This window comes from Sorex fumeus, unplaced genomic scaffold, assembly GCF_029834395.1.
Source record: "Sorex fumeus unplaced genomic scaffold, SorFum_2.1 ptg000015l, whole genome shotgun sequence".
NCBI classification, from domain to species: domain Eukaryota; kingdom Metazoa; phylum Chordata; class Mammalia; order Eulipotyphla; family Soricidae; genus Sorex; species Sorex fumeus.
Window position 1 is genome coordinate 20934188 of NW_026606072.1, and position 17342 is coordinate 20951529.

The following is a 17342-nucleotide window of genomic DNA, read 5'->3' on the forward strand; positions in this document are numbered from 1 at the left end:
GCCACATGCAAGGCAAACACCTACCCGCTGTACTCTCTCTCCGGCCCCCAGCTCTTCATTCTTATCTGTACAAATGATCAATTATAAAACTTAAATCTGCCTTTTCCTGACATGTTGTTCTCTTTATTCTCACTGAGTCCATGCACAAGCAGAACCTACTCCTGTGACTTGAAGCCTGTGGAGGGTATGGCTCCTAAAATGGCTTTCTGCTGGAAACATATACTGGAGGACAGGCATCGGGGTGGGTTTGGGTATTGACATGAGAGTGGTATGAGCTGAAACTACCTCTTAGCGGATAAGTTTAGTAGCACACATGAGAGTATTCAGAATATATAGGTGAGCAGCAGCCTTGCTGTCTTCATTCTCCCAGACTGTGATATATGTTTAATTCTATCCACTACCTTGCAAAAAAAAAAAACAGGAAAAATTGGAAGACTGTTTTTGTTTCTTAATAAACTCTGTATAACTGACATAGCACAGCGGGTAGGGCGTTCGCCTTACAAGCGGCCAACATGGCCGACCCGAGTTCGATTCCTCCGCCCCTCTCGGAGAGCCCGGCAAGCTACCGAGAGTATTCGATATGCCAGACACAGTAACAACAAGGTCTCCAATGGAGACGTTACTGGGCCCGCTCGAGCAAATAACTGCATATTTTATGTTTTTTTAAATTAAGCAATATAGTTTTTATTCAACAAGACTCACTAAGAAATGTGTGAGGAGGCAAAGGAACGGAATACTTGTTCAAGAGAACACAAGCTTGAAAGAGCAAGTAAGCAAGCATAGACAGAGACAACTGATTCAGGGAGAACAGACTGAATAAGCCTAATTGACATCTTTACAATAAAACATTTACTGTACAAACAAGAATTTTTTTTCTTTTTTGGGTCACACACGGTGATGCACAGGGGTTACTCCTGGCTTTGCACTTAGGAATTACTCCTGGCAGTACTCAGGGGACCACATGGGATGCTGGGAATTGAACCCAGGTCCACTGAGTGCAAGGAAAATGCCCTACCCACTGTACAATTGCTCCAGCTCCAAACAAGAAATTTTTGATTTGAATACTTAAACAGCTCCAGTGATTTAGTCCATTTATTAGCTTTATGTTTTTTCAACTCTATTAATAGTATTTTTGAAGAGCTGATCATACTATCTTCAGACATCAGAAATATCCAGAGGTGACAGCAAACTTACCTCTGAACTTTCAATCCAAATCTCTGAATGTGGATATGCAGAAGACATACTTTATAAACAGTCTTTCAGCATTTCTTATGCACTTTAGACTATGAAAACCTTATTCTAGGAAAGTTCATGAATACCTCATTTGAAAATGGTCTCCTGATTAAATTGCACTTTCAAGTAACATTGTGTGGTTTTGAAAGATAAATATTCTTATAATTTATAAAATACATTTCTTGTTAAACATGTAAGAAAGTGGTCTTTGATTTCTTTCTAAACTTTAATTTTCACCCTATTCACTGTAATCATAAATAAATTAAGCTACTAACTTTATGTATACCCTCGACCGAAGACCCGTCCGTCTCTATCGGGGAAGGCCGTCCTCTTGACCGAGCATGCAGCTTAGGGAGGGACGCACATGGAGCGGTGAGGGAGGAAGGGGACACCCGCCTAGCCAGCCAGATCAGTCGAATCAACCCTGGCGATCAATGGGGTGACAGATGTCGCAGCCAGATCGCCCTCACATCACCTGCATGGCAGAGCCTGGCAAGCTCCCCGTGACGTATTCGATATGCCAAACACAGTAACAACAAAGTCTCCAGTGGAGACGTTACTGGGCCCGCTCGAGCAAATCGATGATCAACGGGAGGGCCTTTACTTACTTTTACTTACTTTACTAACTTTATGTAACAACAATATTTTCACAAAGGAAGTTTGCTATTCACAGATTTAGAGAAGAAAAGCATTACTTATAAGGGTAAACATTTTATAAACCATAAGATTCATTTTAGATGTTCACTAGTCATTAGTCTTTATGAAATGAAAAGAGCTTAAATTGAGGCTTCACCTGTATGTGGATGATGAACTCAGAACAAGTCTGGGCTTGGCGTACCATCAAAGTTTTCTGCAGGAACCTCTCATTATTTTCTTTAAATAGTCCCCTGGATGTGACTCTGGATGAATACTGATCTGCATCTATTGTGATGTTATACTTAATGGCTATGATACAAATCATAAAGAAATGTTATTGTAAATAAACTTTTAGGAAAGCACATCCTTACTCTATTGTGTCTACTGGATGAAATTTTTGGCTTTAGGAAAACATCAAAGCAGTTCTTATGTTGAAGGACTGTGAACCACAGCTAGTCCAAGGAATTTGTAATTCTGGCTCTAAGGATGTATGTTGCCACGGAAACAAAGTATTCTCTCATTCAGAGAAACCTGATTTGAAGCAGAGGACTTGCCATCAGGAAGTTTACTAGTTAAACTTGGTCAAAATAATCCCTCAGATTTATTGAGTGTCTACAGTTAAACCTATTCTTATACTTTACCTTATACAAGTTTTTCAATAAACCAGGGAAGTGTATAATATCATATTTTTTAAGATAATGAACAAAAGATGTAAACTAATTCACTGGGATTCACACACCTAGGGAATGGGTAGGAACAGATGTTATTTATCATCCACAAGTCCGTCACTGTACCTTCTCCTTCCCCCCTTCCTTCCCTCCCTCCCTCCCTCCTTCCCTTCCTTTCTTCCTTCTCATCCAGCAATACTCAGGGGTTACCACTGGCTCTGCACTCAGGAATCACTACTGGCAGTGCTCAGGAGACCATATGGGATGCCAAGGATCAAACCTAGGTCCGCCACGTGTAAGGCAAATGCCCTACCTGTTGTATTATCATTCCAGCTCCCCTTTCTTTCTTAAATTGGGTCACACCTGGCAGTACTCGGGGCTTACTTTTGGCTCTACACTCAGGGATCCCTCCTGGGAAGGGACCTTATTGGGTCCTGAGGACTGAATATAGATCAGTTGAATGCAAGCTGTGTGCACTGTAGCAAGCCTGCTATATATCTCTGGCCCCTTGAAAAAACCTTCTTAATAGAAAAAATGACAAGAGATGTGGATGGGAAAGAGCCGCAGAGGCAACAAGTGATTTTTATACTATTAACTTTAAACCAGATTGTGCACTGGATGAAATAAATAACAGAGACCATATGCTTTATAAATTTACATTCTACAGTGAGAGGATCGGATTTACGTCTTACAAAAATATTAGTGCCAAAGCAATTCCATAGCAGAGGCTTGGGACTGGCCCAAGGCTCACTCCAGACAGTGAGCCAAGAGAAAGAAATTCTCTGACAGCCGGGTCCTCAGCAACAGAAGGGTGAATAACCATCGGAACGTGGAGCACTCACCTGCCAGCCCTTTCTACTGACCAATGATTTTTGAAGTCCATCAGCAGACTAGGCACTCTTTTTCCTCCCATCTTTATTGACATATAATTAAACACTATGTGAACATTTAAGAAGAGCAGCACTGAGATTTGATATATAATATAATTGATTCTATTTCAAATAGTTGTATTTTAGTGAATGTATTATAAAATAATTACCAAAAATAAAGTTGACTAACACATCCATTACCTCACAGTTAAATTTTGTTGGCATGTGTGGTGAGAACTTTTGAAATCTACCATGGTAACTTTCAAATATAGAAAACATATTTGTTAACGATAGTCATTCTACATTGCACCTTTCATTTACTCTCACACAGTCACAGTTTTTTTAATTCAATTATCATGATGATCTAGATAGATGAGAGATCGGCTACTCAAAGTGAAATAACAAATGTGCACTAGATCTGAAAGTAGGAAAATATGAAAAACCTGCCAAGAGGTAAATCTGGTTTCTGTGTTGTGTTTCTTAGATGAACCATAGCAAATAATCCACTTCAGTATTTTTAGTTTTACATGTAATTGCTTTGAGTAGCTGACAGAGCTTTCAACAGGCTTTTACTCATTCTCTGGGTAATTTGGCAAATTGAAGACACTGGGCACAACGTATATTGTTTTACATTTTCTCTTTTCATGCTATTCTTTAAGAATTGGAGTAACGTTGGTTCTTTGTTCTAAAACGACACTTTGTAGACATATAGTCAATACTTCCATGTTCCCATGGTTTTAAGTAAGGCAACTTTTGGTAGGAAGAAACTCAGAGCAAATCTGTGGGTGCCTATGATTATGGCACAAAGATGACAATCCTCTGTTAGAATGTTACCATTTAGAGAGAACAGATGGGTATCCAAACCCAGACCCCATGTCTGAGGAGCCCATCTCAAACACCTCCAAGGCCTCAAGGCAGGGGACACTTTACATGTCTGCTAGTGAAGACCATTTCTTTAGGTCTATCACCCTAAGACTCTAGAAGCAAACCTATACCAAACTACTGGTTTCAGCTCTACTCACCCACTTGACCATTTGGCTCAGTAGGTCTAAACTTAGCACTGAAGCAAAGTTTGAGATTTATATCAACGTTCTTGTTGACCAAAATGATTTTTTCTGGTGTGAATGAAGCTTTGACAGATACATCAGCAATGCTCTGTGACCTAAAGACAGAAATGGAAACAGCAAAGATGAGTGTTATTGCCAAGTGCACAGACTCGGCTTCCATGGGTGTCAACTTTATCCAATGCCCCTCTTCATGCTCTATCCCAGCAACATGTTACATTTGAACGCTCTAAGAGGACAGGTAAGAGCATGCCTTTTGTGTTTGTAAGGATAAGAACAGCACAAGCAACATTTAATAGTTTCCTTTAATGCACACATGCCCTGAGTATAGGATGGGTCTTCAATCTCCCAGCAAATGAAGAACTGTCCTGTTGGATTTTTCTAGCATGGAACAATCACTCTTCTCTTACAAAGAAGAGAGAGTAGGTGACCAGCAGGGGTGACAAGGCTGGGAAATGTGGTCAAATGCATTGCCCTGCTGCTTCCATGGCAGACGGTGATGCTCCATAAACTGTGAGCTATGGCCATGATAGTGGGAATTAGCTGAATTCCAGAAGGATACTGGGAAAAGCTCCAAATATCTGACTCTGGCTCAACCTGTTTGCAGAAGGATTTTCACAGATGCATGGCCTCATTTGCTCCCAAAAGACACTTCTAGAGTTGGAGTGAAAACAGGAGTGAGGTAGGTTGAATAAGTAATATTATTATTGGGTGGGGGCTGGCATAACACTCAGTGGTGCTCAGGAGCTTCTGGCCCTGTGCTTGGGGGTAGCTCCACGTGCTGCTCAGGGCCAAGTGTTATGGGGATCAAACCGGGTCAGCTGCAGGCAAGACAAGGAACTCCGTACTACCTCTGACCCTCTGTTTTATCAACGAAAGAATCTGAGACACAAAGACATTTGACAACTTGTCGCTTTACTGAGTAATTGCTAGCAAGTGAAAAATCATATCCTATAGTCTCCAAGTTCTGTTGTCAACAGAATCTGAACTTTTAGCACAATAACCCCTAGCCTATGGTCTTGACTATCTATCAAGCAGTATGTGATTTCATCTCTTTGAAAGCGCCATAAAAATACAAAAAAAAATTCTTTTTATTTCAGGAACCACCTGAAAAACTGAGTTTATTAAAATTTTTTCCAATAATTAAACACAAATTTATCAGAACCCCCAGTAGGCAGTCAGATAATATCAAATAACAAATGTAACATGACCTCAAACATACAAGATCTAATTTGTCTAAGTAAATACCTTCCTTCAATCAATCTCTTTAAGAAGTTTAGCACTTATCCCAATGTACCAGTACTGGCCTAAATTGTCTTGTAATTTTATTTTTTTAATTTCAGAAAGTGACCCTCAAGATAAGTTTCAACATCTTAAAGAATACAATTACAAAACAGCTTTAACCTAGCTTTAATGATCACTTCCCAAATTGATATGACTGCTTGTGTCTTGATGTTTTTCAAAGAATCAAATCCTCCTTCAAAGAAAAACATTTGGTATCATTGATTAAAAGGAAGGGACTCACAGCACAAAGCTTCCCAAGATGGTAACAGAGTGATTCTCATAGAAAGGTACAATTTATTTGAAATTGCTCAAAAAGGAATCTTTATGTTATACTGCACTTTTAATGAAATTCCACTCTTGATTTTATTCACTAAATATATTTTATTTTTTAAAAATTCTGCAATATTTTCTTAAGTTTTACTTCTTCCACACAAAGTTTTCATTAAAACAATGCACTACAAACAAGTGTTTCAATTGGCAAAGGGTCTTGGACACTGGTCATGGTGGAATGCAGTAATTTTGTATATCAACACCATAAACACTAACGCTATTATAATATGTAACCATATTACCTAACTATAATAATAATAAAAGCCATAGACTTCACTCTTTGAAACCATAAGTCATATACTGTAAATAGTATTATTCGGCTCAGAAACAGTGAAACACCCAAATGCTTTTTTGCTCTTGATGTGCATTGAGAACATTATCTGCAACAGAGATGAGTGAATGAATGACTGAACAATATTTGCTTTTGATCTCTTCATCAAATATCTATTTCTTTGTGATTCTATTTCCTGCCAAGCTCAATCTATTTATTTTTTTTCCTTGAATCACATTACCCTTGAGTCGCTTATTATCAGTCCCTGTTCTTAAGCTCTTACTGGACTCACTGAGAAGTCAGCTAAGCCTGAATAATTACTTCCTATCTATGACTAATAATTTAAATAGATATCCCTTAACATCATGAGAAGCTGCATTTTATCTGTATGGCCTGAGTTTTCAGTAATTTTAGGGCATTCTCACGAGATTTCCTTTCTGCAAATTGAGATAAGTCTACTTCAAAGATAAGATTCAGAAATACCCTGGCTACCATTTCAAGGTCTTAAGTCTTTTCTATGAATTTTCCTGTTCATTATGTAGGAAATAGACACTTGATCTAATGTAAACAGGTGATATTTTTCTCCCCTGAAATAAACACATTTTCTTTGTGCAAACAGTAACTGATAAATGTCCTGAATTATTTTATAGACTGTTGTATTTGTGTCCCCATCCCAGTATCCATAGAGCAATCAGTTCTATTTGACAGGTCACTTGATAATTATTTAGCTTGTATCAAGCTCATACTGACTCACCAGAGCTGGACCACTTGTCCAAAGGCGCCAATGGACACATCAGGGATGGAATCTCCATTTAAATCTCCATAGCCATCTAAGGATCTCCCAAAAAACTGGAGATGGTTTTGAAAGGTGACATCAGACCCTAGGATTTTCTGAAATAGGGGTTGACACAAAATTATTGAGTATAGCAATAAAGCAGAAAAGGAGCTTCTATGCTGCTTTAATAATTTTGAAACTCCCTAAATAGCCATTTTTCAGGTTATCATTATTCGGTTTATCATTTCTGCAGTCATATATTCATTAAAATTGGCATGAATATGTTAATAAAGTTACAAGTCATCACAAAGCGGTGAAGGGAGAGGGCACTAGGAAGGACTTGTTGCTAGTTCAGTCCTGACTCCTGACCCCCAACTCACTTCTCTTGAATTTTTATTTCAAAATTGCCTTTAAAGAATTTTTTTTATTGAATCACTATGAGTAAGTATCCTGCTCGCATGGCAGAGCCTGTCAAGCTCCCCATGGTGTATTGGATATGCCAAAAACAGTAACAACAAATCTCACAATTGAGATGTTACTGGTGCCTGCCAGAGCAAATTGATGAACAATGGAAGGACAGTGCTACAGAATCACTGTGAAATAAGCAGTTACAAAGTACATGATTGTGTTTCAGTCATACAATGTTCCAATACCCATCTCTTCAACAGTGCACATTTCCCACCACTAATGTCCCCAGTCTCCCTCCTCCTACCCCCTCAGCTGGCCTCTATGGCAGACACTTTTCTTCTCTCTCTCTCTCTCTCTCTCTCTCTCTCTCTCTCTCTCTCTCTCTCTCTCATTTTCCTTTTAGGCACTATGGTCTGCAGTACTGTTACTGAAAGGGTATAATGCATATCACTCTACCTCCTTTCAGCACTCAGTTCTTCCTTCTCTGTCCAATCTGCACTCCCTCCCCTTCCTCCCACCGCTTCCTCCCACTATTGAACAGGCCCTTGTTTCTACTCTCTTTGTAAATATACATATAAATATGTATATTTATATCCCACAAATTTGTCACTCTCCCTCTGATTTCACTCAGCATGATACTATCCATGTCCACCCATATATAAACAAATTTCATGATTTCACTTTCATAAGTTGCCTTTTTAATGAGTCTTTTTTGGCACACCTTCTATTAGCTGTTATTTCTGGTTCCTGAAAACTTTCTATTTTATTTATTGAAAGTTCCTATTTTTTTCTCTATCTCTTCCACAATAATGTATGATGCAGGGAGTTTTGTCTGCCCTGTGCTTTGCAGCTTACCAATGTCTAAAACCATGCTTGATACAAGAAGCTATTAAGCATTTGCTGAAGGGATGAATAAAATCCAAAATGAATACAAAAATTAAAAATGAAAAAAACAATGACTAAGAGGGATCAATTAGATGGTCTGCATACTCTCGTACAATGATGCAGGTGAATGCACCACTATAAAATTTAATGGTTACCTGGGAGTACTTCAAGCGAATGGTGCGTTCATGACCATTGTAGATGTAAACAGCTCCAGAGTTCTGGTTTTCCAAAGGTGATCCAACTATCACATCATTAAAGCCATCCATATTTATATCTGAAACAGCAGCAATGGCTGAACCAAACCGGGAATTTTCTATACCTTCAGGGCCTTCAAGAAATTGGTGCCAATTCAAAATGCCCTTGCAAAGGGGAAAGAAGGATGATTAAAATAGGTCTTATGACTGTCATAACTAAAGCTAACAGAAATGAGGCACAACACAATCTCAAATTGTTAAATGGGATCAAGTTTTAATTCTAGAATTCAAGAGTCTATATTTATGAACAGAAATATAGTCCAAAAATGTTTTTTGTTTATGTAGCATTCTGAATTGTCATTATTGGAGACGAGAAGATCTCACAGTACCTTATCAACAAATACTTTAACAAATTAAGTCAATTAACATAATTTTCTTTTACCTTTGAGATAATAAACATGTAGACTCTCCCTTCCTCTTTCTTTAGATCATTCATGAACATTGGTGCCCCTACTAAGAGCACATCTGTAATACTGTCTTTATCCACATCAACTGAACACAGTACACTCCCAAAGTAGGAACCAATCTGTAATGAAAAGCAGATCAATTTTTGGATACCTCGGATTCACCTGATTGTCATAACAAACTGATATTTCATTTGTTCATTTTACACAGGAAACCTGAGTGTTTATTAACCCCAATGTAAAAAAATGTAAATAACCTATTCACTTCTCTCAGGTGTTATCACCATCTAACACATGTTCTTCAACCTGAGCATTCCCTCCAAATCACCCAGAATCTGTCGTTAAAATAGAGATTGCCAAGACCCATTCACAGAGATTCTAATGTGATGTCTGGGCTGCAATCCAGAAAATATTTCTGTAAATAAGCATTGTAGGTGTTTCTGATGCTAAGGAAATGACCTAAGAGGAACACTCAGAAGGTACATGACATGTGTTGAAGAGAAAGGTAAGAATAAAAATAAGGAGGTGAAATGAGTAACTATGCTTGCCTGGTAAAATATATTTAGAATGACACAGATAGAGGCAAGAACCAAATTCCATGTATCTGAGGGGAGGAAGTAAGGAAAGTTTAGAAAGATTGTATTTGAATTGCATCTTAAAAGAAGACTAGGGTATTTCTAAGCGGAGTGGAGTGATTGGAAAACATAAAGACAGCATGATTTGGGACACAAGATTCACTGGGGGACTGGAAGGCTAATTGCAAATAAAGTAAAAGGAAACCTAGGAGTTTGAAGATTCATCCCATTCAACCAGTGTTCAATGCCTGCCTATGGGAATATTACTTAGGGATACAGACATGAGCAGGAAATGATTCCTTTCATACACGTTCATCGTTTTTCTCAAATAAAAACACTCTGATTGAAATGACTAAAGAGGCATGAAGGTATGTAAGTATAGCTTTGTGGTCTAGGAAGTCAAGGACTCTGGTCTCCTTATTCCTGGAAATTCCACGAAGAAAATAGGATCAGATGGAATCCCAAAGAAAATTCATGTGGGGAGGTTTGGTTACTTGGACTCAAAAAAGAGAAATTTCTATTTGGTTTTCAGAGATTTGTCACGCTCATTTCAAATATGTACCAAACCCATAGAACAAAAAGTGTTTAGTTAGAAAACAGAAATCTGGACTTTGCTCCAGTGGGCCCCCGTGAGATAGTTACATGGGTTCTGATTAACAACTTCTCTCCTATCAGTAGAAAGTGACAGAGAATAGAGTTGCTTTCTTTCTGGAAATACCATCAACATAGGTTACCCTGACAGACCACAAGTAGCAACTCAGTCTTTATAATGCTACATTGTTCTCTTCTTATTATTTTCTTCTTTAGATCTTTGACTCAGAGTAAAAGTTGTGCCAACAAAGTAGTGGACAGGTGCCTGTGATCAGGTCATTATAATACTAATGCATTATTAATCTAGGGAGTCAAAATATGGAGAGGAGTGTAACCAAGAATCGGAGTCTTGAGGCCTCATAGGATTGGATTTTAACAACAGTTCCGCCTCACAGAAGTTATCTTAGAAAAATAATACAGGTCTCAGAAATCTGCCAAAAAGCCAGATTGATCCAAATATTGTGAAGACTTAAGGAATGTTCAAGTCGCTGCAGATCTGGTTCAAGGTAGGCACTCAATTTCATTTCTACCAATTTCCCACTTCCCACCTACCCTGTTTCCATAAATTTAAATTCAACGGCAAAAGTGTAGTTTACCTGATCACCTCTGTGAGCCTGAATAACTGACACATTGCCTTTCTCATTAACACTGTACAGCACTATCTGGCCAGTATAATTTGCCCGAGGAGCCCCTGCAACAAAGTGAACACCTTTTCCAGTAGAGATTGCAGCCACAGAATAACCTAGGAGAAAAGGAGTTACAGAAGAAATATTATTACATATCTCAACCAGGTAGACTTGCAAAAAGAGAAGAGTTGAGAACAGTCCTGCTCATCATGAGACATGCCTATTTCCCACTGCTTCTGAACCCAGCACTGAAGGCACAGTGTCCTGTTTCTAAGGGGAATAAGATGAATTATCCTGCTTTTTGTCAGAAATGCTACCTTTCCCCAGTACAAGATCTACCTCTAAAGCTGCCTTCAAATTCTGTTTGTTCTCATCAGTCACCCACAAATATGCAAGCAACAAACATTTCTTGAGTTAATGACTAGAATTTAAAAGATAATAATGCCTGGTGGGAATAACTGAAATATTAACATTGCAGTCATATGAGTTTTAATTTTGGAGATACCACTTTTTAACTGTTTTAAGAACTTTAGTAGCTTTGGTGGTTTTCAAAGTTAAAACAGTATAATTAAAACATTTAATAGATATAATAGTGTTTATAAGATCATCTCAGGAATTGTTCTGTTGTAGGTATTCAAACTCAGTGATCACTTATTATAAAGAAAAAAAAAGGCTAAGAACTCCAATGTAATATAAAACAAGCACTGTATTGAGTTTAAAGATCTGTTTAGATTTTTGAAAAACACAGGCATGTCCTGTGAAGTGACAACTTCTTGAACAGTCAGAAGAGATTAGTCAGTACAAGTTGTGTTTGATCAAGCAATTATGGTTAAGGCCTGTTTAGTAAAGAGGTAACATGCATATATTCGATATATATATATATATATCGTATTCAATATGCATATAAAATAAGCATAATAATTAGGTAATAGTTTAAGGGTTTTGCTGAACTGATTCTAAGATCCAACAAGACTGGCTTAAAGGAAAGTAACTTGAATTTGATGAGCTAAATGAGCTAAATGTTGCTCTGCCTTACCCAAATATGAGCTGTGATTTCTATCTTGCAGAATTTGGTCAAAGTCTTGTTTAGGAAAAATGAACTGCTCATGGGTTTTCTTCTGGACAATAGTCCCACTCCAGTCGTAAGCCCCTACTGCACCCAACATCAGAATGTCCTAAAGTGATTAAAAAATTGATGATCATTAAAACATATCACCTTTAGGGCATAAGATTGCAGGGTAGGCAACATATAATGGTTAGATTTAAAGTAACATACACACATAAGCCCAATGAAGCTATGTATAGTCTGACATATCTCAGGTTGTTTTAATATATTTCTGCCACAGAACTAGACTTCCCATCGGCTATTGTTGTTTTGGGCTTTACTTATCACATGGCATTATATCCTCTATCTATACAGCAGTGCAGGAGGAGCACAGAAATATGTTTAAATTTCCATTCAAAGGTAGCACTGTAGCACTGTCCTCCCATTGTTCATTGATTTGCTCAAGCAGGCACCAGTAACGTCTCACAACAAATTGTGAGACTTGGTTGTTACTGTTTTTGGCATATCAAATACATTACGGGGAGCTTGCCCTGCTTTGACGTGCGGGCAAGATACTCTCGGTAGCTTGCCCAGCTCTTCGAGAGGGGCGGAGGTACAATTCAGAAATGCATAATGATTATGAGCCTTTGGAAAGAAACTGGAGTGAGCCTTTAAGAAGACCACAGATTCTAACAGAAATCTTTCAATGAATACCAGGCTTGAGAAAGAGGAAGCACATGGACAAGAAGTCATTAGGGGCTGCTGCTCTCCCAAGCACATCTTGGGAGGCCCTTTTGACCTCTATTTTCAACTTTCTTCCTCTTTCTTATTGACACCTCCTCAAATGTTCATGTGTCATCTGTGACTTCTGTCTGAAAATAGTACAGCTACCAAAGATCCCGCAGCCTGACATTCAATCTATGGAAAGGAAGCTGTCATCGCTCACCACTGAGGAAGGACAAAGATTCAGACCGGGTTTGAGTCATACTGTGATGGACGCAAACCCAAGCTGAATCTTCAAAGCTATAAATCCTTGAATTTAAACTAATTAGCATAAATTTAAAAGTATTTTTAATTTTTTTATCTTTTCAGTATTTTGATCTCACAAAACACTAACGATAGGATTTAGGATTGAAACTTACAAGCCAGGAGCAAGAGAGGTGGTTCAAAGGGTTGAGTGTAGGCTTTGCATGTGGGAGGCCCTAGGTTTGATCCCTTTGATCCCTAGGATTGCCTGGTCCCCCAATAATGCTGGAAGCAACTCTGGAACACAGAGTTTGGAGCAGCCCTCAAGTACTTCCAGGAATGACCCCAAAGCAGAAAGAAGCCATTAACATAACAAAGAGGAAAGTCATCTGTCCCATTTTGTGATCACAGAATGATGTGAATAGTTGTTACAAATTCAGCACTCTGCATGTAGTGTGCAGGAAAGGGTGTTGGGGATTCAGGCAGTGAACAAAAGTCTAAAAGATGTGTGCAGACTAGTGTATGGGTACATTTACTTTTTTTTCTGAGGGTAATACCATAACTTTTATTTTTTTGCTTTTTTGGGGGGGTGGGTCACACCTGGGGATGCACAGAGGTTACTCCTGGCTCTGAACTCAGGAATTACACCTGGAGGTACTTAAGAGACCATATGGAAGGCTGGCAATCTAACCTGGGTCAGCTGCATGCAAGGCAAATGCCCTACCTGCTGTGCTGTTGCTCCAACCCCAGTACCACAACTTTTTTATAAGCACTTACTGACTGACTGACTGACTATCTATCTATCTATCTATCTATCTATCTATCTATCTATCCATCCATCCATCCATCCATCCATCTGTTACTCTGGAGAGAGCAAGCTGATTCCAGTCTTCTTTCCCTGCTCATCACCTCCCTGAGTTCTTAATATTCCCTAAATGTCTCTCAGGGGCACATATCTGTTTGCCCCTTTTATTGTCCTGATTCATATCCTGAATAAGTCAGAATTAGTAGCTGGGAGATGGATGTTTCTGAGATAAAATGATGGATATTTCTGAGTTAAGAGGAGTTGCCACTCCCATTTCCCCTAAAATCCATATTCTTAATATTTTCTATTTTGCTCTTAGAAAAGAGATTCTCTGGCAATAGTTATGACAAGAGCTTCTCTTTTTAATAACTTTTCAGAAGTTAATTGATTTAAAGGGAATTTTTCCAACGATAATACTTTCTATGGATATAATTCTTGTCCCTGGAACATTTCAAGGCTTTCTTGCATACTGTCACTTATTCCACTAATATAAAATCACTGTGAAATAGGGAAGAGAAGGTATTATTAACCTTAATTTTTTAGCTATATTTTGTGTATGTTAGTCACATATACAAAAATTGACTGGCGATCTGTGCTATTATTATTAAAGCACTATTTCTACCCCCCCTTTTTTCTTTTTGCTGTACAAAGATTGTGAAACCAAATGACAGCATGGCTAGATATTATCTGGTATACACACATTTTGAGGAGAGTAATCTGCGCTGAATCCCACTTGTGACATTTCCATCTGGAACTTCTCTCCCCCTTGAACAGTACCTAGGGAATAGAAGTTTCAAAATTTATGTTAATCATCACTTTTTAAATCAGATGTTCAAATATTCAAACAAATGTATAGATATATGTATGTCTTTGTATTTATTTGTTCACATGCATGTGTGTATGTGCATGCTCTGTTCTAATGTTCACTTTAAAAATATAGAGCTAAGGGGCCAGAGTGATAGTCCAGAGGGCAGCATACTTGCTTTGCATGCAGTTAACCTAGGTTCAATCCCTATTATCTCATATGGTCCCTGGAGCACTGTCAGGAATGATCCCTGAGCCAGGAGTAAGCCCTGAACATCACTGAGTCTGACACAAAAACCAGAACAGAGCTGAGGTTGGGGGATAGTACAACAGGTAAAGTTCTTGCCTCACACACAGCTGACCTGGGTCCTATCCCTGGCATCATTATGACCCCCGGAGTTTATCTTGGAAGGAAAAATCACTGTAGAAGTGTCCTAACATATATACCTTAATCTACAATGCTTTCAAGGAAATGTGTGAAAGTGTCATAAGACTTGAGCACTAATGTATTTAATTTCCTACCTATGAAATAGGGAATGAGGTATGATAAAAAAAATCTGAGGTGATCTTTTACTTTTTTCAAATTAATCATTACTACCTATGAAGCGAAGGGATTTTTTTTAGCTTTTTAATATTGCTACCAAAAATGTACATATAGCTCAAATGTAGTTGGAGGAGTTCAGTGACTAATCTGTAGTGAAAACTTGCATAGAGATACTGGTTCAAGTTTCAGGAACCAGGATTCATGACTAAGTAGGAACTTTACCAACTGGGAAATTTGTCTTAGTTTTACATATGTGCTTGCCTCTGATCCTAGCACCGTAAGACTCACTGAGTATTCCAATTCCACAAAATGTAATCAAGATGCTTATGTTTATTAAGCCGCAGAAAAGGAAGTTAAATAACAAAGGATAAACAGAAATAATTCTTAGAAAGATAGACCATGACTTCGCCCCCAAGTTCATACTATCAAATAATCATGAAGCCCAAATCATTTCTGATTAGCTTTTAGAGTTTATTGTGATTATTCATATTCACTTCACCACAAACTCATTTATTACTAGTCAAATAATTTTCTATTACTTCAGGGTACTTTAGATTTTGATTAGTTTAGAGATCTAAACTTAAAAGCACCACAGAAGGCGTATGAAATAATAATACATTTTGGGGTGGGAATACAACTTTCTAGTGAATAAGATGAAAATCTGATTACCAAAATTAATATTTAATTTATATAATACTTTAAGAGGCAGCTTTTGAAACTATACTTGGTACAAAGTAGGTGTTCAGAGGACCAGGCGAGCCCACCGCCTCACCCGCCCAAACAGAGCCTGGTAGCCAAAAATGTCCAGAACCTAATCCCCGCCATGGTCCTGGCTGATCTCCACAGGCTTGAGATGATCCTCATCCAGGAATGAAAAACTGTTGAAAAAACTCAGGTATGCGGGTTTTGTAACCAAAATCTCTAGGCTCTCACAGAGTCAGGCATAGATGACCTCCCCACATCTCCCTTTTCTTCTGGGAGTCTGGCAGTCATGCTCACAAACTGTCTCTGGCTCCATAAAAGCTCAGTAACCAGTCATGATCCAGAGATTCACAAACAGATCTTGGAAGAGAGAAACATGCTGCAGGGATGCCTCTGGATCCCAAAGTCATCATCAAGTTAAAAATTTAACTCCAGCTGTATCACCCTATTAAAAATTTTAGAATTACTGGAGTGACATACACTGAACCACTGATGTACCAGGAGTAGCACACCACATTGGATGGGATGTAAAGTAGAAGGCACCAATCTCGATTAAAATCTATATTAGCACATAATGTTCAACTTCTAACAACATGTTAGTAATCTTTTATACACGGGTTTAATGTTCGAGGGTAAGATACAACAATCTTCACACTGGATTTTTCATAACAAGCAATACAAAATAAATTATTTAGGGTGTGCTATTGCAGCAGGATTGGCTAGTCATTGGGAAAATTGGAAATAATGATGGTGGGAAAGTGTAATGGTGGTGGAACTGGTGTTGGAATATTGACTAATACATTATTATTAACAACTTTATAAAAATAAACTTAAATAATTAAAGTACTAAAGGTCGGAATAATGTAAATCAGATGACATAAACATAAACAGGATAATTATGTGTCTAAACATTTTTGTAAAGATGTCAAATAAATACATTTTCCTGGTTAAAAAAACTAGGTGTTCAATAAACATGCTCTTTAATGTTGAATTACTTGAGATCAACTGCAGGAACCAGGATTTAGATCAGCTGAACTTTTCACCAATTGGGCAGTATGTTCTAGTTCTTTATACAATGCTCTTAAACATGTGCTGCTTCTACACTTACCAGACCTTTCAAGACAACACATGTAAATGATTTGTAGAGAGAGAAAATAAGATATCTTCTTAAAAATTTCCCTATTAATGCAAAATCACTATTTTTTCTCATTTTAAGTGTATGTTGTTATAAGTTTAAAATTTTTCAGAAATTACATAACAATAAAAAATATAAATACATTTATAATAATGGTAAATTGTCTTCTAAGGAAACAATGCAGTTGACAAAAATCAGTTTTTTCCCAAGTCAAAAGTAAACTTTACTTCCCAGTAATTTCACCAAGATTAATCATTAGTATTCTTTGTTGTCTTCTAGGCAAATTACTAATGATTTAATACATTTTTAAAATAACTACTAAAATTGGGAATAATTGTTTACGTTTATTAGACATTTTTATTTTATATTTTATTAACTACTCATTCATTTTTTCTATTTTCTTACTGATGCATATAAGCTCTCTTCATACAAGGCATAAAAATTAACATTATAGCTGTTAGAAAAGAT

The 17342-nt window shown here is 37.7% G+C and overlaps 1 protein-coding gene across 1 annotated transcript in view; it reads right to left on the bottom strand.

Annotated features, from left to right (window-relative positions):
- The window catches only part of ITGA2 (integrin subunit alpha 2), an 84724-nt gene that overhangs the window by 24548 nt on the left and 42834 nt on the right, over window positions 1-17342 (bottom strand). The window contains exons 10-17 of the mRNA XM_056112031.1: window positions 14390-14466; window positions 11910-12048; window positions 10844-10989; window positions 9060-9203; window positions 8579-8782; window positions 7110-7246; window positions 4429-4568; window positions 2027-2178 (exon numbers count right to left, since the gene is read on the bottom strand). Of these exons, the coding sequence (XP_055968006.1) occupies window positions 2027-2178; window positions 4429-4568; window positions 7110-7246; window positions 8579-8782; window positions 9060-9203; window positions 10844-10989; window positions 11910-12048; window positions 14390-14466 (1139 nt within the window). The remainder of the gene's footprint in view (window positions 1-2026; window positions 2179-4428; window positions 4569-7109; window positions 7247-8578; window positions 8783-9059; window positions 9204-10843; window positions 10990-11909; window positions 12049-14389; window positions 14467-17342) is intronic.